The sequence below is a fragment of the Sorex araneus genome, chromosome 5 (genome assembly GCF_027595985.1).
Source record: "Sorex araneus isolate mSorAra2 chromosome 5, mSorAra2.pri, whole genome shotgun sequence".
NCBI classification, from domain to species: domain Eukaryota; kingdom Metazoa; phylum Chordata; class Mammalia; order Eulipotyphla; family Soricidae; genus Sorex; species Sorex araneus.
The window spans coordinates 50274987-50297143 of record NC_073306.1 but is presented as its reverse complement, the minus strand read 5'-3'; the positions used below and the strand labels follow the sequence as shown (position 1 = coordinate 50297143).

At 43.7% G+C, this 22157-nt stretch overlaps 1 protein-coding gene across 3 annotated transcripts in view; it reads left to right on the top strand.

The window, feature by feature from the left end:
* Window positions 1–21522, top strand: part of NIPAL3 (NIPA like domain containing 3) — a 57797-nt gene extending 36275 nt beyond the window's left edge. For 2 of the 3 annotated variants that reach the window (XM_055138320.1, XM_055138321.1), the window contains exons 9-12: window positions 3132–3220; window positions 7044–7107; window positions 12189–12283; window positions 17368–21522. In XM_055138320.1, coding sequence (XP_054994295.1) covers window positions 3132–3220; window positions 7044–7107; window positions 12189–12283; window positions 17368–17567 — 448 coding nt within the window. In that variant the 3' untranslated portion in view covers window positions 17568–21522. Of the gene's footprint in view, window positions 1–3131; window positions 3221–7043; window positions 7108–12188; window positions 12284–13421; window positions 13454–17367 lie in introns of all 3 variants that reach the window. The other variant, XM_055138322.1, reaches the window with a different exon arrangement.
* The last annotated feature ends 635 nt before the right edge of the window (window positions 21523–22157 follow it).

Here is a 22157-nt window from a genome sequence, read left to right as displayed (position 1 = left end):
TCTTTTTTTTTTTTCTTTTTGAGTCACACCTGTCAATGCACAGGTGTTACTCCTGGCTCTGCACTCAGGAATCACCCCTGGAGGTGCTCAGGGCCATATGGGATGCTGGGAATCGAACCCGGGTTGGCCGCATGCAAGGAAAACACCCTATCCGCTGTGCTATTGCTCCAGCCCCAAAAGGAGCAGTCTGAGGGATGGTCTAGGCCTTGTCCATGTCTGAGACCCTGAGCCCAGTTGGCAGTCTGGAAGGATCGGGGACAGTCCTGTGTAAGGACAGTCCTGAACTATGCTAGTTTTATGAGCAGCCCAAGGTACATTCAGCCTAGGCAGGGCCGACCCCAGACTCACATGGCCTGTCAGCAGTGGTTTCAGGAGACCGTGGGAGAGTTAGTTCTCCAACAGGGAGTCTGGAATAAGTCAGTTCCTCACTGTTTGGCGTGAATTTGAGTTTATTTAGCCCCCATGATATGCTGGGAGGCAGATATGTTATATATATTTTGCTTACGAGGATCTGCAGCAAAGAGAGGTAAGAGGCCAAGTTGTGATAGGGCTGAGATTTAAACGCTGCTAAATAGGTCCCCAGCACACGCCTTTCTCTGCTCTGTTTCACTGTCTTCCTCATCTCTTCCCGATGAGGAAAATTACAGAACGTTATTAACACAGTTCCCAGTAATGGTTAATAAATACCAGCTTGTTTTATGATCATTGTCATCATTATTATGTTGGTCTTTTACATTCTCAGTCCTACCACAATTTCCAGTCAGCACTACTCAGCGCCCCCACCCAGCCCCAGCCTCGGAGGGTTAGTCCAGCCACTGAGGGGGCAGCCCAATTACTGGGGGTCAAGCCCACCAGTGTGGGGTCAGCCCAGTCACTGATGGGTCAGCCCAGTCACTGAGGGATCACCTCAGTCACTGAGGGTCAGCCCAGTCAAGGAGAGTCACCCCTGTCTCTGAGGGGTCAGTCCAGGCATTGAGGGTCAGCCCAGTCACTGAGGGTCAGCCATGCTGGGCCTTTACGCAGACAGGAGGAAAATTCTTTGTCCTTTCAGTGCTCATAGCGTTGGTGTGGGGGCAGCCCAGCAAACGGTTCCAGTTGAGTGGGAAACATGTTACTGTGCAAATATCTGTACAAGAACTAAAATACACCACAGAACTGAGGCTGGCGTTCACTCATAGCACTTATGGTTGCTCTCTGTTCAATTCAAAAATGTTTGTTGACTCCTAGCTTACAAAGAAATTTTGTTCATTTCCAATAACAAATTTGTGTTTCATTTATATTGAATGTTCTATGTCTAATCAGGCATATTTTTTAAACATCCATAGAGATTTATATGACAAGCTTTGATTTATTAACACAGATACTTAAACATTATCTATAATATAATATTTTCCAATATAAAAATATTTTCTTTCTTAGGATAAAACATACTGTGAATAGGTCTATTCAAATTTTTCCCTTAAATTTTTCTTAATTCTCCTGGCTCTTAACTAAATTTTACATTTGAAGGATTTATCTATTAAGAAAATTTTTAATGTATTAGCTCAGAATTATTCATAGTATAAATTTTTATTTATATACTTATAAAAAATAAAGATACTATTTTTGAAAAAAAAATTACCAACTTACTGATCTGCAATTCTGTAGAATTTCAGGAGTCTATCACTATACATCTTTATGTATGTAGGTGTCACCACCTCCACAATAAATTTTTTTCTAAGTTCTCCATATGTAGGATTAAAAAGAAACATAGTGAGGAAACAGCAATTGGTCAAAGTCATCAGAACTGGAGATTTTGTCTATAAAACTGAGCTTCCATGGGAGGGAGCGAAGGGAGGGGTCATGGGAACTCTGGTGGAGGGGACGCAGGCAGTGTGGTAATGAGTGTGGTGTTGGAATGATGTGTGCATGAAAAGTATAATTAGCAATGTTGTAGATCTTGGCACCTCAATAAAAATGATTCTAAGGGAAAAAAATGTTCCATAGAAATGACCACTTGTGCATTCCAGTGACAGTAGTATTGATGCTTGAAGGAGATTAGGAAAGATTCTCACCTTCTCACTTTTCCTTATATTTATTACAATCATCACATTATATCTTTTTTCTTCTTTTTTTGGCTTTTTGGGTGACACCCAGCAATGCACAGGGGTTACTCCTGGCTTTGCACTCAGGAATTACTCCTGGTGGTGCTCAGGGCACCATATGGGATGCTGGGAATCGAATCTGGGTCAGCCACATGCAAGGCAAACATTCTACCCACTGTGCTATCGCTCCAACCTCCCACACATTATATCTTAATTAAGTAGAAAAGTTCTTTTAACATTTTTAAAAAATTTTAAAGATAGTTTTAAAAATCTTTTTAAAAAATTGTTCTAATTTAAACTATGAAAATTAGATGGAAGTCCACCCTACCCTACAACACTGTTTTTTGCTTAAGTGCTTCCTATTTGAACAAAGACCATTTTTTTCTTAGCTATACCTCTAAGCTCCCAGAAGGAGACATCTTATAGCCTGGTTCTCCCTCTCGGAGAACTTGGCAAGCTACCAAGAGTTTCCTGCAGGCATGGGAGAGCCTGGCAAGCTCCCCGTGGCATATTCATATGCCAAAACCAGTAACAATCATGATCTCATTCCCCTGACCCTGAAAGAGCCTCTAATGCGTCACCATTGGGAAGGACGAGTAAAGAGAGGCTTCTAAAATCTCAGGGCTAGGACGAATGGAGACATTACTGAGACCGCACAAGAAAATAAACAATCAACAGGACAATGATGATGATGATGATGATGATGATGAGTGACAGAACCTTTTAAGTGTTATGAGTCTCTTGGGATGTGGCCAGGATTGGCTCTTTTTGGTGGGGTGGAGAGGCATGATATTTCCGGGCACAAGGCATGTAGACAAAGGTGTGAGGCCCAAGGGGCATGGTCTGCCTGCAGAGTAGGAATGGGTTCAGGTTCTGAGTACAGGGAAGAATGGGAGTTGATGTGCACCCCAGCCCTACATGTACACAAGGATGGTATCTTTACAAACCCAAGGAATGTTCCTTCATGAATCTTACTATTTCAAACCTAGGCCTACTGTCATCAGTGTTCCCCCATGTCCCTCTAACCAGGGCATTTTTGTATTGAAGGTTTTTAAGTCAAGCCTCACAGATGTACGACTCTTCTTTGGTTGCCAGTGTGGGCTACGTTCTATCCACGACCTTGGCTATCACAGCAGGTAAGTGAGCCCCACTGCTCCATACTGAATGTCTTCTCACTTGGCAGTAGGGACCTGACCCCAGTGTAGACAGGGAGGCTAACTCTGTCTCTTTCAGAAGCCCATTCAGTTTCTCCGCCTGTCAGAGCTGTAGATATAATCTCATGGGGGAAAGCTTAGGATTTAGAGCTGGGGAGACACAGGTTTCCCTTGTAGCACAATTCTGGACTTCTCTGCACCTCAACTCTACCTTATAAAATGGGATTAATACTGCTTCTTCCTAGCATGGAAATATCTGCCCTCCAAATGTCCTCTACTGGGCACTTTAATGTGCAAGGTTTGCTAATGTTTGCCAAGTCCATGCCATCTACTATGGTCACTCCAAGAGACCACAGGTGTCTTGAATACAGCGTTTTATTAGTGATATATATGGGTATTTCTAACTAGTGCTCAGAGAGCCCAGGGACCACTCCTGGTTATTCTCAGCCTGGCTATACAAGTTTGAAGGGTTAATGCTTGGGCACAGCAGTGCAGCCCTACTTAGGGCCCAGCAGTGCTGGGGGGTCCTCAGGGCCACCCATGCAGTGTTGCACTCAGTGGTACTCAAAGGACTATGCATTGATCAACCCCAGGGCCCTCATATGCAAATCCTACCCCAGTCCTTTGAGATATCTCTCCAGCCCCTCTATAACTTTCAGGCATAATGAGTTTATGAAGCAACAACCCAACAAATTTCCAATAAGCTATATTATTTTAATTTATCCTTTGTCTTCTGCTCCATCCCATAAAAATGTTTTCATTTTCTTTCTTGTTTATCAGAGTCTGGGGCCAAGTTTGGAGGCTAGTATCTCTTGTTTTCTTTATTTTGTGATGCCAGGAATTGAACATAGAGCCTCACACTTGCAAAGAATATGCTCTACTGCAGAGCAATCTCTCCCTCCCACTTAATTTTCTTTCTGAGATGGTGTCAGAAGCTACAAGTCAAGAGTTTGTTGTCTAAAAGCAGTAATGGTGGCTCAGATCTTCAAAGTGAAAAGATCAGATTTTCTCAATAAGAGCCAAAAGAAGATTCTTCCCTAAAGGAATACCTCAATGTAGAGCCATGTGAGTTTCCCTGCACGTTGGAGCCCTAAATGTCACACACAGTGGTAGGAACAAGCAGGCCACATGGCCTGCAGAGCCTGTGGTATGACAATGATCTCATGCTGCATTGACTCAGCAGCCTGGAAGGTGATGCAATGTGAAGACTTAAGTCATGGTCAAGAACTGTGGTCCAGAAAGAGAGAAAGAGAAAGAAAGAAGAAAAGTGCCTGCCACAGAGGCAGACTGGGGGAGGGGGTTGGGAGGGAAACTGGGGACATCGGTGGTGGGAAATGTGCACTGGTGAAGGGACGGGCGATGGAATATTGTATGACCAAAACCCAATCATGAACAGGTTTGAAACTGTGCATCTCACAGTGATTCAAATTTAAAAAAAAAAAAAAACAACTATAGTCCAGGGGTCAAGGAGGTGATTTAGAGGACCAGAGAACATGCTTTGCATGTGGAGCCCCATGTTTCTATCCCCCAAGCACCACCAGAAGTGAATCCAAGCACCACACCCTGAGCCAGGAATAGCCCCCAAATAATAACAAACAAGCAAACAATAAAAGAACTGTGATTTAGTCAGAATGAATTTACTTACCAACAGCATTCTTTACCAGTCAGAAGTCAAGCATAGAGCAGAAGCTCAGGAATACAGCATTGAAGCGGATCTGCAGGCTTGACATCTGCTAGCCAGCTGTCAGCTTAAATGCTAAGCCCTATTTATCCATTGTAAGAAAGGGAGGGGAGTGGAAAGAGTATGTGTGAAAACTGGCCTATGATTTCTCAACGGCATTTTCCCCCTAGGGGAATCTGGGTGCAGTTTATTCCGAACAACTTTTGTGAATTTAATATTGTCACAAAATAAAAATGTTAAGAAAAAAATTGCAGCAGGGCAAGGGGATATGACTCAGTGGGTCAGAACATTTGCCATACAAGTATGGAGTGAAGACTTCAACCCTTGGTGCCACCTCACCTCGTGCAGTTCCCAGGTCATGGCAACTTTCAGCTGCTCGGCAGCCAAGTGTGTACAGGCACCCTAACTGAGCATGTGAAAGACAGGAGCACCATCATCACCCGGGACGCACCAACACCATAATGTGCAGGAGCACCCAAGTAAAGGTCCCAGCCTCAGAAAGCACCTGGCTGTGAGTAGGAGCACTGCAACCGTGACTGGTCCCTGTGAGCACCACAACTAAATGTGTGAGCACCCTATCAGGCATGGTCATGGCTCATCAAAACATCACGATGGTGAAGGGAAGGGGGAAAAATGCAAACTAAACAGTCCTGCATGCCACTGGGTGTGGTCCTATGGCCAGAGTGGCCCCCAGAACCCCTGGGCCCCAGCAGTGCCCATAATGCTAGGCTTGAGCATTGAACTGTCTGTCCCCATTAGCCAAATCTCACAGGGAATGACACCGACGGCCCCTCTGAGCATGTCTTGGGAGCACCTCCATCCAACTTAAAATAATTTAAGAAAAAAATAAGGGCCCGAGGGCCGGAGCGATAGCACAGTGGGTAGGGCATTTGCCTTGCACGCGGCCGACCCAGGTTCGATCCCCGGCATCCCATATGGTCCCCCAAGCACCGCCAGGAGTAATTCCTGAGTGCAGAGCCAGGAGTAACCCCTGAACATCGCTGGGTGTGACCCAAAAAGAAAAAAAAAAGAAAAAAAGATGGGACCAGAGTGATAGTACAGTGGGAGGCACTTGCCCTGCATGTGGCCAACCCAGATTTGACCCCCAACATCCCATATGGTTTCCTGAGCACTGCCAGAAATAACCCCTGAGTATCAATGGGTGTGGCCCAAAACTAAAAATAATTAAATAAAAAAAATAAGATTTCTGCCAGGAGTGGTCCCTGAGTGCCAACCCAAGAGTAAGCCCTGAGCACCTGAGCATTGCTGGGTAGGGCCCAAAAACAAAACTAAAAAGTTCTGTAAGCAATCTACCCCATGCCATCCTCTGAGTGCAGTGAAAAGAATAGTTGTATGTGAACAATTCCCTGCATCTATATATTTACTTGGTAGAGTGAGGCCGGGTGCCACCTGGTTTTGCTCAGGGATTTGCTCAAGGATTATTCCTGGCAGTGATCAGGGGATCAGATGAGGTGTTGAGATGGAGCCTGGGTTGGCTGCATGAAAAGGCAAGTGCCTTGCCAGCTGTACTCTCTCCAGCCCCTATTTTCTGGGCCAAGCCTCACATGAGTGAACATATTCCTAGACCTCACAGCCGCGAAGTGGCCATGCAACACATCATCATAAAGAAATATATATATATATATGTATGTACATATATATGTATATATATGCATCTCGGAGAGCCCGGCAAGCTACCAAGAGTATCCCACCCGCACGGAAAAGCCTGGCAAGCTCCTCATGGTGTATTCGATATGTCAAATACAGTAACAATAACAGGTCTCATTCCTGTGACCCTGAAAAGAGCCTCCAATCGTTGGGAAAAATGAGTAAGGAGAGGCTGCTAAAATCTCAGGGCTGGAACAAATGGAGACTACTGGTACCCAGTCGAGTAAATTGAACAACAGGATGACAGTATTACAGTGATACAGTGAAGAAAAAAATGGGAGAAATAATTTTGTTGCTTCAAAGGGCTTTTATTCCACTCTCCTACTGTTTCTCCAGACAGTATTTCTGACTTTTTTTGTTTCCTGCAGGCAAAGAAGCCTCACCAAGACCTAGACAGCTTGGCAAGAAGGGTATTTGAAAACATCTCACCTATGTGTTGTAATCCTTGCTTCACAGGTGCTGTCTTTTACCTGGACTTCCTCGGGGAAGACGTGCTGCATATCTGCATGTTTGCATTGGGGTGAGTCTCCCTTGCTTCCTGGCCCCAGGGTGCTGCATGTAACATTCTGGGATGTTGCCTCTGTCTCTCCAAGTTTGCCTCATCCTCTCAAACAACCTGTTAGGGCCACTGGAGCAGCTGGGATCTGGAGCTTTGTGCCCAGTGGTTAGCATGTTACTCTCCAGAGGGCTTTGTCTTTGTTCCCCTTTCTTTTCTTTTGCAATTGAATCTCCTTGTCATTTCTAAGTTATCACATTTGGACATGTGAAAAGACTTACAAGTTTACCTCAGATTAAATATATATATATGTGTGTATATATATATATATGCATTATATATATATATATGGACACCAGGAGACTAGCTCTCTGTGAGGGGTTGTTTTATGTTGGAGAAAAACTAGGTCACAGCAATTGAAATTTTACATAAGCATACTTTGTTTATTTGGGGGCCACATCTGCTCTGCTCAGAACTTACTCCTGGCTCTGTGCTCAGAGATCACTGTTAAATTAATTGTGTAAATAAACAACTGAATGCAACCTAAATGCCAGTGTTAAAATACAGGTTAAATAAATTATGGAATATTTATATTTTAAACAATAGTATCCATGGGGGCCAGAGAGATGGTACAGTGGTTAGGGCACTTGCCTTGCACACAGCCATCCCAGGTTCAATCCCCAGCACTTTATATGGTTCCCTAAGCCCACCAGGAATGGTCCCTGAGAGCAGAGCCAGGAGTAACACCTGGAGCACAGCTAGGTGTGACCCAAAAAACAAAGCAAAGCCTCCCCCCAAAATCATCTTGTTATTCTGGAAAATAAGTCAGTCTATAGATAGCGACATAGGACCATGTCTGGAATACATTAAATGGAAAAGTTACACGTATTTTACATGCATAGATACTTGGATTTTAATTTTTTGTTTCTTATTTGGGATGACACCTAGTGGTGCTCGGGGGTCACAACTGGGTCTGCACTCAGAATCACTCCTGGTGTGCTCTGGGGACCATATGGGATTATGGAATTTGAACCTGGGTTGGCTGCATTCAAGGCAGATGCCATAACCACTGTACTGTAACACCAGTCCCAGATGTTTGAATTTTAAGATTCAGAAATTTTACATCTAGATAAACTCCCAGAAGAAATGAGTGCATAATATATTGACAAAGTGACTCGTACATGAAAATTCTAGTAGCACCATTCACAGTAGGCCCAAATTGGATAACTCATATGTCCGTCAATAGGGCAGTGGAAACAAACTGCAGTGCATTCAAACAATTCTATATGACAATTAAAAATAGTGAACAACCAATATCTGCAATAAGGTGGATCAATCTTGTAAACATGTGAGTGAGACAACAGAGGGCAGAGCCAAGATGGCTGGAATGAACGGTTCTGTGGAAGCTCTGGCGACACAACCCAGAGAACACATGGACACTTACCAGGCCTTAGTATCCCATAGTCAGCCTCTCTAAAAAACTTCACTAGAGAAAACAGCCATTACCTCAGGGTGACTCAACTCCTGAGAAACAAAATAATTGTGAACAAGTCCAGAGCTAAGGAGTGTCTCCTCTGGGGAAGAGAAGGAAGAAGCAGAGACAAAAAAAAAAAAAAAAGTGGACCAGAAGCCTGGTATGCTGGAACCAGGCAGAAAACATCAAACTAGGGCAGAAGGGAGCTGAATACAAAGGACTTACAGAATATCAGCTTGACCTCAATACTCAGTAAGTCAAAAACACGTTTGGAGCTTGTCAAGTCCAACACTGAGGACTGTTGCTCCCAGGGCCAGCAGGGAGCAGCCGTTATCCAAGATGAGTCATGCCCAGTAGAATTTTGCCTCTTGTTAAACCTAACAAAGGGTGCAACCACACACCTGGCCCAGACTGAAAAAAGTGATTTCCAATGTAAGCTCCACCCAACAGGGGTCATAGCCATACCTAGCCCCCACCCCATCCCCAACACAGTCTCGGCCCCACCATACAAGTTCAAGCTGCCCTACAGTGTGACAGGCTTGTAGCTTCACCAGGCTCAGAACCAAAGGAAGCTCCTCCAAAGTGGATGCACCAGACTTAATCTCTAACTGAAGCTGGAGGACACCAAGTGCAAAGGACCAAAAGAGGTTTAGTTTTGCGCCTTGCCCAATGTGTCAGAGAGACAGGAACTGTGGCACAGACAGGGGCGGTTTTCCCAGGCTACAGTCGGGGGCAGCCGTTCCTGTGGAGGCAACTAGGTGCTGCCATCCTAGAAGGGGCAGCGGGTAGCAGACATCCGGAGGTGAGCCCCACCCACTAGGCCGTGGTTTGAATTTGGTATCCTGAAACTAGCATAGGCAAATTCGGGGCGGAGGGAGAGGGAGGAAGAGGGAAACTCGTAGCTATGAGGATCAGCTTGCTGAACAGTTGTTACTGGGCATATGTGACCTCAGTCACCAGTCACTGCCCAAGTCAGGTGGACTGGGATGCCTCATCAATCTTAAGAGAGCAGCAACAATGTGCCCAGGCCAGCTAGATGGTGCTGTAACAGTTACAGGGCACAATACCACAAATACCCATTGTCATCAAGATCAGAGCCAAAATAAAGAAACAAGTGGAGCTATATCAAATTTTAAAGGGTGTATACAGAAAAATAAACTCGGGCTAAGTTAAAAAGGTAGCCTACTGGATGGAAGGACTGGTGTGATAGCACAGTGGGCAGGGTAGTGGCACGCGGCCAACCTGGGTTCGATACCTCCGTCCCTCTCGGAGAGCCGACAAGCTACCAAGAATATCCCGCCCGTTTGGCAGAGCCTGGCAAGCTACCCATGGCATATTCGATACGCCAAAACCAGTAACAACAAGTCTCACAATGGAGACATTATTGGTGCCCGCTCAAGCAAATCGATGAACAATGGGATGACAGTGCTACAGTGCTACTGGATGGAAAAAATATTAGCACATCATATATCAGATAAAGAGATAATTCAGGGGGAATAGAGAGGTAGTACAAGTAGGGAGCTTGCCTTGCATGGAGCCAACTTGGGTTTGATCCCCAGCATTCCTGTGGTCCCCCGAACACCACCAGGAATAATTCCTGAATGGAGAGCCAGGAGCAACCCGAGTATTGCTGGGTGTGTCCCAAAACAAAAAGAAAAAAAAATAGATAATTCCAAGGTGGATAAAGCACTCACAAAGTTCAACAATAAAGCAGTAAAATATAAAAACCAAAATATAAAAAAAGAGAGAGATTAAGCAGACTTGCATCTTAAGAGAATAGACTTATCTTCTGAGGCATATGAAAAAGTGTTCAGGGATGGAGCCATAGTACGGCAGGTAGGGTGTTTGCCTTGTAAGCGGCGGACCCAGGTTCAATTCCTGGCATCCCATATGGTCCCCCAAGCACTGCCAGGAGTAATTCCTGAGTGCAGAGCCAGGACTAACCCCTGAATATCTCTGGGGGTGACCTAAAAAGAAAAAAAATTAAAAAGTGTTCAGCATCGGGCTGGAGCGATGGCAAAGCAGGTAGGGCGTTTGCCTTGCACGCGGCCGACCCGGGTTCAATTCCCAGCATCCCATATGGTCCCCTGAGCACTGCCAGGGATGGTTCCTGAGTGTAGAACCAGGAGTAACCCCTGTGCAATGCCAGGTGTGACCCAAAAAGAAAAAAAAAAGTGTTCAGCATCACTTATTAGGGAAATACAAATCAAAAGGACATTGAGATAACACTGAGAATAGCATATATCAAGAAGACTGGAAACAGCAGTTGGGGGTGTGTGGTGAGAAAGGAAGTCACACTCACTGTTGGCGGGAATGTTCTCTGGCTCAGCCTCTATGGACATTCCTCAAGAAAAGTAATAGAGCTCCCATATGACTCAGCAATCCCACTTCATAGCATTTATCCACACCCAAAACACAAAAACATTAATTTGAATAGAAATTTGCAAACCCATATTCACTGTAGCACTTGTGTAACAGCCAGGACATGGAAACAATTCAAATGTCCAATGATATATGAATGGATAAAGAAGTTGTGGTGTGTATACACAATAATGTACATTGAAATTTCTTTTCAATAAGAGATGCAGTCTTGCAGTTCACTACAACTTGGCTGAAACTAGAAGGTACAAGTCAGAGGAGAAGCACAAATGCAGGCTGATCTCACTCATCTGCGGCATAGAGAGAAATAAACTGAGGGAATTGACGGAGCTAAATAATGACCAACCTTGGCCTCAGATTACAAAATTCAAGATCACCAGCAGTGAGAGGCAGGAGTGGGGAAGGAAAGAAGAGGTGGACTAAAAGTTACATAAGGGCAGTGGTCGAGGTGGTGACGAGGTACAATAACTGTGAACATCAAAACCATAAACGTTGATAATATTGTACCCATGTTACCTAAACTATGATTTTTAAAACACGTGAGTGAAATGCTAACACAAGGAGTACATACTGTGATCTCATAAGACATCACATGATGTCACAAGAAGCTCAGGAATGGGCAGATCACATCTGTAGTGAGGCAATAGTAGTTAGCTCTGGGGAAGGACTGACATGAATTAGGAAGGGCACAGGGAAAACCGGGCTGGGCGAGGGCATGTGGCAATGTCTTCTTCATTCACCTGGACCATGCATACACAGACAATTCAACAAGCTCTGTCTTTAGGGTTTGTGCATGTTACTGCATTTTACTTAATTTTTAGAAAGGGCTGGTTTATCCAAACTCTAGGGAAAAGACAATTTTTTAAGATTCCGGAAGATCAGTTCAGTTTTCTCTATTCCTGGGGTAGATCATACATTTTTTAAAAGAAATTAATTTTTAAAGACGGGGTTTTGAGCTATAGGCTAAGTGAAAATGGAGAACTGTGAGAGTTTTGCCCAGGAGAGACTAACTGGTTCCGATTAAGGTTTGTGTAATGTGCCGGGTGCGTGGGGCTATACAAGCTGTTATCATTCATCTAGCATCTGTTCCCTGCTGAACTCAGGCCTAGAAGCTGCTCATCAGCATGTCCTCTCTGCAGCCAGAAACCCCTCTTTATACCTGGGTTTTTACCTTTTCCTTTGTCCTAAGTTTGAATGTGTGTCTACTGACCTTGCTTCAGTCTTATTTCTCTTCCTTATGTTCATTCCTCAGGTGCCTCATCGCATTCTTGGGTGTCTTCTTAATCACCCGTAACAGGAAGAAGGCCGTTCCATTTGAACCCTATATTTCCATGGATGCCATGCCAGGTAACACTGAAACCCTCTGTGTCCCGCTGGCCAGCCTCTCCGTACAGAATGATGGCTACTGCCTGTTTAGAAAAAGACACCCAGCCACTGGGTTTGGTACAGGAAAGGTGTGCTGTGCCGTTATGGTGTGACTGTCTGTTTCTTTCCTTTTTTAAATCTTGGTTTGCAGAAGAGGAAGCAATGGCTGAGACACCTCTCTTGGTTTTAAGCACATCTTGCCAGTTCCCATGTCTATTTCAGGATGTTTTCAAGACAATCCTGATTCACACTGGATGTAATTATGATCTGCAGCACAAGGCTTCATGCCTACAAAAGGGAACATTCATTCTTTGAAATGGAATGATCTGAGAGGACAGGGAAAATAGAGTGAAGGACATTCAAATACTATAAGCATACTTTGGATTCTACAAGTAAGTGGATTGTTCTGTGGAAAGTCTGATTTCCCAGAGAACTATGGGTTCACACTGTGAAAGAAATATAAATTCAAATGCCTTTAAGCCGTACAGAAACAAATGTGTAAATTGGTTGTATACTGCATGAACGAAAGTAGCAGGGCTTTTGGAAAATTGGAAAGTGCCTGTCAAACCTACAGGGTCCAAATGGGAAAGGTTCAGATGGGACTAGCATGTAGTTTGCTGACCTAAATTCTTCAGGTTGCCAGTGACCACTCGTTTTTACTCTTTAACCCCTATATTTTTTAATTTTAGCATATGTGATAAAATCTCTCCTAAAGAGAAATGTACCTTCACCCTTAATTTAGTCTCACAAACAAAATATGAGTACTAAATACACTAAGTACCAAGTACTGCTTTATAAAATACTGTGTGCTGTGATATTAATGGCCCCAAGACTTTACTGTTTGCTTTTTCTTTTCCTCATCTCCTGCTATTAAGCTGTTGTCTGTCATTCTTGCTGTTACCAGCCTGCCTGCATAGAGCAACTCTGTGTCAGTCTTTGCATTTGACCAGATTTGTTTGAATTGTGTAAAAATTTAAATAAGTTCTGAATTGGGGACTTAAAATTTCTCATAGGGATTAAGTGCATGAGCTTTAGTGCATGGACTTTATAAAACATCTAATCTGGCTGCTGAGATGCCTTTTTTGCTTACTTCCTTGTTTCTCGGCTGTGTTCCGGATAGATGAGGGCGCTGGATAGCTGAATTCCAGATAGGTGAGGTGTCAACTCTGTGTGTGTGCAAGTATGTGTATGTATATGTGTGTTTGTGTGTTTGTAAACTGTATATGTGTACATATCTAAGTTTCTGTATATGCATATTTACAGATGTGTTTTCTCTGATGGGAAGTAGAAGGGACTGGAGGTAATCTTAGGTCTTAGGTTCTGTGATGTTTGGTCTTAGGCTGTGACTTCCTGCTCCTTCAGTGTGCCTTTTCACTGGCAGGAAGTCAGATGCTAAAGAAAGAAGACCCTGACCTATTTGCTGCATCAGGTCAGGAAACTTCAGGATAGGTAACCCCACTATACTATGAAGAGTGAGGGCTTAGGATTCAGTTGAACCTGAATTCAAATCCCAGCTCTACCACTTGCGCTCTGTGACCTTAAACATCCAGACAGCTCTCCCAAGGCCTCTGACCCTCATTTTTTAATTTCCTTCTTTCTGGATAATGGAGTCATGTGGTAAAAGGCCCTTGCACAGTGTTTGGGATATGGCAGATGCCTGACTACATTTGATTTTAGTTTCTATTCCTTTCTTTTAAAACTCTAAACATTTAAAACTCTTGGCTAATCTAATACCAAGATGAAGAGTAAAACAATTTAATGTAATTATTTTTCAAGTAATGTGGTTTCCCTGTTAGGCATCGGAACCCTGTTTTCTGTCTACCTAAAATATCTGTGTACAGATCCATACTTACTATTCGAGAAGCATTTATATTCCAAAAATGTCCTACATGTGATGATTGGAAGAGGCTAATAGTAATGCCAGCACTTGAAAGATTTCTGAAAAATGAGAAAGACCAAAAGCAACCTTGATAGTTAGGAGCTGGGCCTTGCTGGGTCTTGGCTGAACAATTTCACAGAATATCAGCACCAGACACAGTCACTCTGTGATTGGATGAATCAAAAACAATCACTCCATTTTTGTATGAACACATGAACATTGTATAAACCTTAGAAAGAAGGGCCAAAGTGATAGTACAGAGGGTAGAGCATTTGCCTTGCACGCACGTGGTCGACCTGGGTTTGATCCCCAGCATCCCATATGGTCCCCCAAGCACCGCCAGGAGTAATTCCTGAGTGAAGAGCCAGGAGTAACCCCTGAACATTGCTGGGTGTGACCCAAAAAGCAAAAACAAAAACAAACCTCAGAAAGAACCAATTTTCCCCCTATCCTGGCTAATATGAGCAAACACTGCTTCCTCAACAATTACAGCTATAAGCTCAGTCTGGTCTCTCCTTGTCTAGTTAAGATTTATTAAGCTTCCCAATTGTTGAATTATCCTCCCTTCCTGACAGCATCAAATCCAAACCCAAGTCCTGCTTCCTTTAACCCTCCCTGAAATTACCATTGACAAATCCTAATTCCATATCGGTTTCCAACATCCCCATATTGGAAAGACACCATGGCTGCCCACAGCGTCTGGCTCCATCCTTGCAATAAGTCAATAAACCCAAAGGGTCTTTGCAGAATGTTGGCTGGACCCAAAAGCTAAGGTGATTGGAAGAACGTAACTCCAAATTCTCACCTTCCCCTGTTAAGTCAACTCACTGTATCACTGCCATCCCGTTGTTCATTGATTTACTCGAGCGGGCACCAGTAACGTCTCTATTCCTCCCAGCCCTGAGATTTTAGCAGCCTCTCCTTACTTGTCTTTCCCAACGAGTCAACTCTCTTACCTAAAGATAGGCACACTCTTCACTCCTTCCCCTCCAACCAGAGCCCACCAGATCCAAACTATACCCTTCAAAAGACCAACTGCTAAGAGTCATAGAATGGAGAAGCAAAGGGCTCTCCACAGACAGGCTTGTCCCAGGCCTTTTGCAGAGCAGCTAAAAGTACAGGCTTTGGTGACAGGTCTCAGCACCAACTCATTACCTGTATGATCTTGTATAAGTTACTTCACCTCTCTGAAATTATATTTATTATCCTCATTTAATATCCAGAAAATGAGGATAGTAAGGCTTTTCCAATACATCACTTTGGGGGATATGTGCAAGCATAGTGGGAGAATATACAGCATTCAGGTTAAGTGTGTGGGCTTCAGAGTTGAAGCCTCTTAAGCAGCAACCCAGGCTCTGCTACTTCCTAGCTTTGTGACTTTAGGCAACCTAGTTAACCTTCAGCTGCATTCTTTCCTTGTTGGTACTTATAAGGATCAAAATAAATAAAACTATAACCATTTAGACCTGTTTGCCACCTAAGAAGTGCACCTATTAGCTATTATTATTATTGTTGTTATTGTTGCAATGATTACCATTAAGTTGGATTCTAAGGGAGTGGGGGGACACCTGACTCTGTTCAGAGCTTAATCCTGCGTCTGTACTCAGGGATCATTCCTGGCTCAGAAATCACTCGTGGTAGGGCTTGGGATCAAACTTTAATGAACTATATGCAAGGCAAGTACTTCACCCACTTTACTTTCTCTCCAGCCCTACTATTATCATTTAAAGCACTCTGTCCAATGCCAAAGGCATATGAAGCAGTAGTTTTCAGCTGTAATTATCAACATAGTTTCATAAAAGATACTTTACTTTTAATTTCTTATGATTTATTCTGGGAACAAGAGTTTCTTATTTGTTGTTGTTGTCAGTATTAGGAATTGAACTCAGGGCCTCATGCATAATCTACCATTTGAAGTATCTCCCCAGACCACAAATTTGAAGGCTCTTAATCCCCTGTCAGGAGAAAAATTGACTTTAGAGGAAACCGGGTCTCACTTAAGAAAGGGAATTATAGGATAAGGTTAAAGAAATTAATGGAAAAAATGAGAATAAGCAAAATGATTTTAAAAAAAAAAGTTTGAGGCCAGAGCAATATTATAGAGATAGGGCACTTGCCTTGCATATGGCTGACCTAAATTCAATCCATGGCATCCCACATGACCCCCTGAACACCACCAGGATTGATCCCTAAACTCAGAGCCAGGAGTACGTTCAGAATACCATTGGGTGTGGATTCAAAACAAAACAAAACAAAACAAATTTTTTAAGTATAACAAAATTTAAAAAAAAGAATCAGGGGCCATTGACATTGTAAGCAGGTAAGATGCTTGCGTTGCAAACAGCTGATCTGGCTTCAATCCCCAGCACCCCATATGGTTCAGAGAGCACTGCCAGGAGTAATTCCTGAGCATAGACCCAAATATATGCCCTGAGCACAGCTGGGTGTGGCACAAAAACCAAAAAGGAAAGGAAAGAAGGGATCGGGGAAGAGAAGGGAGGGTATGAGAAGAATTAACAAGAAACTGAACCTCACCAGGAATAATTCCTGGGCATAGCCAGGCATAAGCCCTAAGCACAGCCAGGCATGACCCAACCTGCCTACCCCCCCATTAAATAATTAATTATTAATGTCTTTGCCCTCAAATATAACTAGAAACCCAACATTAGCATGCAAATAACCACAAATAAGCAAAATCACACCTGAAACTCTTATGTAAATCAAAGATATTAGTGTTCAAAGCCAAAAGTCACCTTCTGAGCATCATATAGCATGTCCCAAGACAAAAGTGACCCTTTGACAGTACAGTGAAGTTTTTTAGATCCTCATTTAACTCAGCAAAACTGCTGGCATCTACCATGATCGAAACACAGTGCAGGTTGCACTTTACCTGTGGCCCAGACAGACTCCACCTCTCTGTAGGCCAATTGGTGGTTTCTCATGCCAATGGCCCGCCTGATGTGCGTATTTCCTGAAAATTTGTCCCTTGTTGCTTAGCAACCCTATTACTTCTGGTATATATTTATGGGTGTTCTTTTTTCAGTCTAAAGCATTCAGGAAATTGACAATGCACATGATTAGTTCCCTAACACTATAATTAGTCTGTAGTGGAATAGAGGAAGATGCAGCCTTCTTTGACCCCCTTACCACATAATGATCGGGAGGAAATGGATTTCTTTCATTTCAGGTATGCAAAACATGCATGACAAGGGGATGACAGTCCAGCCTGACCTCAAAGCTTCTTTTTCCTATGGGGCCCTGGAAAACAACGACAATGTTTCTGAGATCTATGCGCCTGCCACACTGCCTGTCATGCAAGAAGAACACAGCTCCCGGAGTGCCTCTGGAGTTCCCTACAGAGTCCTGGAACACACCAAGAAGGAGTGAGCCCACCCTAAAGGAGACATACTTCCCTGCCATGTATAACTGCTCCAGCCCCGTGACAAGTGGTTGAACCCTTAACTCTAAAACTTGCCTTTCAGATCTTAATTTTCGTTTTTAAAACTCAAGAACTCTTTGTGCAGAGATGACGCCAAGGCTTGATAAGGCAAAGGATCCCATTGTGTTGGCCATGGAAATGTCAGGCGACCAGGGAGGGGGCTAGAGGTGGAGGGCTGAGAGCAGTCATTGTTCAGGTGTGGCGTTGGACCTCTGCCTGAGCCAAACTGGGAAAGACTTTATCATCCATCTTGCAGATGATAACTGAGCTTCCCAGCCAGTGACCAAAGGTTGCCACATGCTTCAGCACTAAAAGCAAGGCAGAGATTCTGCTCTTCCTTTCCCAATGCAGGGAAAGATTCACAATGTAATTCTTTCCCCTTCCTATGCAGGGCTGTGACCTCTGCGCCTCTCACTCACTGTTCCACATCTGCTTGCTCTCTGTCACCTTTCTGTAGCAGGGTAGGCCAGAGCTGGATGGGACAGTCCACCACACCCCTGTAGGATGAGCACATCTGCCTCCGCTTGTGCCCTTCCTGGGAAAAATGTGCCTGATGTGCTTATCTAGGATCCTCTCTGAAAACTGGATTGTTTTGGTTCTGTGAACTACTCAATCAATTTTTGTCCCCAAAAGGAACTGAGAGTTATGATCTGAAAGGAGAAAACACAGGGCAGAAGCAGAGGTGATGATACATTGGTCCATCCGGAAGAAAAATCTTTTATCTTCTTGCAAGTGATCACATCACTTATAAAAAAGATTGATAGAAGATCAAGCTGTTGTATGTGTTTTCCTGCATATGAATACCCTCTGGCAGATTGGGGGTGCTCATTTCAGAGGTGGCCTCATTTACCTGTCTTCATCCTCTGCTTTTTTTTTTTTTTGGTGAAGAAGTCACATCCAGTTATGCTCAGGGGTTACTCCTGGCTTTGCTTTCAGGAGTTATTCCTGGCGATGCTCAGGGGACCATAAGGGGTGCCAGGGATCAAACCTGGGTTAGATGCATGCAAGGCAAACACCCTACCCGCTGTACTGTCACTCCAGTCCCATCCTCTGCTCTGTAGACAGACAGCTCAGCTTTATTTATTGACTGATGTCCTCAGAGTCCATGGAGATCTTTTGTCCCTCCGACCTCCACACTGGCCTCTGGGAAAAGCAGGAATTCTCAGAAACAGAGCGCTTTCTTTCTGGCTGTGTATATGCTTATCTTCCTATAAACTCACTGTCTATTTTTGAGAACGGCAGATAAATGTTTTAAACCTGAATGTGCATAAGGATATCCTGTAAGGAGGTTATTTATAAATGCAGATTCCTATACACTGACTCTGGATATTCAGAGGAAGTCTGGGGTGGGACCCAAGAGCCTGGAGCACAGGTGAATCTGAAGCAGGAAACCCCAAGGATCATGCTCCTTACAAGTCTTATAACAGAAAGATGTGCTCAGTTAAAGCCCCTAGGGCCAGTTCATTCCTGTGAGAAGGTTGGAACTACCATTCCTTGTTTCTTCTCTGGGTTTCATTTAGCAAGTCAATTATTCCCATAGGATCTATGGCATTTCTCCATCCTGTGATTACTTAGATCTATGCTTAACTGCTTCCCTAAACAGCCTTTAACTCACAGGCAAGATAACAGTGTTAATAGACCAGTGTTGATAGATCATTAACTTTTATGGATTGTACTTAATGTTGATTTAGTACCTTGACTTCCAAAACTGACATCTTTTGGCTGTGATATCCACTTCTGTATTGTCTGAACCACTTCTGTATTGTGTCTTATATGCCTAACAAGGCAACAGTAACTTTTTTCCTTCAGATAGGTATCAATTCAATTCAACAATATTTATGAGACATTAACTCTGTCCTCAAGATTTGGATGACAAGGTCTACAAAGAGTGAGACATGTTTTCCACTCTCCCGGCCAGCAGGGGGAATCACAGAGACCAAGGAAACTATGGCAGGGTCAACCCTGACAGGTGTGAAGTACAATAGGCAACCAAAGAAAGTAACAGGTCTGGCAGTGCCGCTAAGGGAACAGTATTTAGAATTGGAGATAACTAATTGGGCCCCACTCATTGACAGAGGTGTGGGATAGGCAAATCTAGCTTAGATTTAAGTAAGGCGTAAAACTAGGGTGATCAGGATCCATGCAAAGCCAGAATTTGCAAAGATAAGAGACAGGGCAGGAGAAATGGCAAAAAAAAAAAAAAAAAGTTAGGAAAGGAGGCAAGAAATGAGTGCGGAGAGCTCAGCATTGGAGACCAAATCACGGAGGGCCTGGAACAGAGGGTTGAGGTGTTTAATGTGTATTTCCAGGGGCCTGGAAGCCATTGAAATTTCCTGAGGAAGAGAATGACAAAGTCTGCTCTGGTTAGAAAGGTCTTAAACAGGGTGGCTATAAGAGGGAATAAAAAGTACACTTCAGGGTCAAGCTACATGCCTACAAGAACAAAACACTGAAGGGGAATTAAAAGTTGATTTTGCTGCTATTTCAATTTTCCAAGGTGAAAACAGGGAAGAATGTGACAGTGGCATGGGTACCTAAAAATGTCACTACAAAGGTGATCATTTGTTCTTTTATGTCCTTCCCACCTTTCTCTACCCCCTTTCTTTTGGGGTAAGTGGGGTTGGTCATTGTTGTTACAGATCTTTTACCTGTAGTCAGGCAAGAATGAAATGGGGCCAGAGAACTAGTGCAGCAGGTGAGGTGTTTGTACACATGGCCAACCCAGGTTCAATCCCCAGGACCCCTCGGAGTCCCCCCAAAACATCACCAGGAGTTATCTTTTAGCACAGAGCTGGGAGTGAGCCCTAAGAACAGCTTGGTGTGCACTGGCCCCCAAGAAATCAACCAAACAAAAAAATAATGAGATGCTTGGATCAAAGTGAGTTGAAATTTCAGATCAACTGAAGATCATGGGCTCAGTGCCACCTGGGACCATCTGGGCAGCTCCTCTACTTCAGGATTGGGGCAATGGCTCCATCCTTTGAAGCTGACATAAGAAGGTGGAGCCAAGTTGCATGGTATTTTTCTGCGTGGTCGTTGGGTACTGGGATGATCAGGAGACAGGGAACCTTGGTCTCCAGAATTCTTAATCTGTCTTGAGCAAACCCTCCCAAAGCTTTGTCCCCAAGTTCCCATGAACCCTTCACCAGTGGCAGATCAGCAGCCCTTGTTAGGACAGTGAGGAGGTCATAACCAGAACCTTGATTCTCTTTTTAACTTTCAGCTCTGACATCCCCAAGCTCTCCTGAAGGCCCCAAGGAACATGAAACATCTAATGTGTCTCTCCTCCTTAGTGGCCAATCCCTGAAGCTTGGTCAGCAAATGGGTATAAACTTTCCAGTCATTCTCTGGTCTTTCTCTTCTCACCCCTGAACTCCGTCTACCTCTGGGAAAGGCTGGGATTTTGGGGTCCCTTTCAGATACTAGAACCAGTTCTTCCCAGACTGGTGCCTGTGGGTTCTGAGGGGATCCTAGCCCCCACTTGCCTGGCCTTTCCATGAAATGCAGGTCAGAGATGCCTTCACGCTGGGCTGCAGGTCAGGGGGGAGGGGAACCTGAAGTAAATTCTGGATGGGGAGCCAAAATTGCCCTCTCCATAGCTTTTCTGGTGGAAAACAGCTGACATGATGCTATGTGGATATACAGAGCCCCCCAGGGGCATAGTGGGAAACCTTACCCTAAACCTTGAGAATTCCAAGTTCAGTCCAACACTGGATGATAGGCAAAAAATGAACTGTGTGTTTCTCTGAGAAGCTGTGTAAATGAAGCCCCCTTAGAATACATTCTATGTGGATGCTTATATTTTGTTCACTTCATGACTAATAATATGGCATGTCTTATTTTTCAAAAAAATGTGTGTGCAAATATTATGATGGTATTTAATTAAAAAATGTATCCCAGTGATTCCTACTGAGTTTGAGTCTTCTGTTTGGCTTCTGTTCCTGGAGTCGCTGGAGCATTAGCCTGTGGAGGTATGTGTGAGGTATGTGTGAGGGTGGAAATAGCCTATGTCCTTGCTGCCCCAACCCACACCCACACTACACATGTGTCTGGTGAGCACTTGCAAGGGGCTGAGCATGCCCCCAAAACTGGATGTTTGGTTTTACTTACATATGATGAAATTTGAAAATTTTCAGTATGTGACTGCCTTAGTAAACATGATTACAGTTAAGACAGAAGTAAGCCCTTTTTTATTCCCTTGCAGTGGCTAATAGTGTAGACTATGATGGCTACCTGCCTTTTTGATTCCCGGATTCACAAGCTGTGTGGCATTGGCCAAGAGACTAAACTTCTTTGTGCCTCATCTCGAAACAGGAACAATATCTACCTAAGTACCATAATGAGGATCAGGTGAATTAATGATATAAAGTCATGGAACTGTAGCATTCCATTAGGACATTAAATAAAAGTGACAGTTTCCCTCTGCTCATTTCTAAATCAAATAATTAGTAGAAATGTAATTTTTCTTAACTGAGAAGAAAAGTATGCCCTACCTGCTGTGCTATTGCTCCAGTCCCAAAGATTTTTTTTTTGCTTTT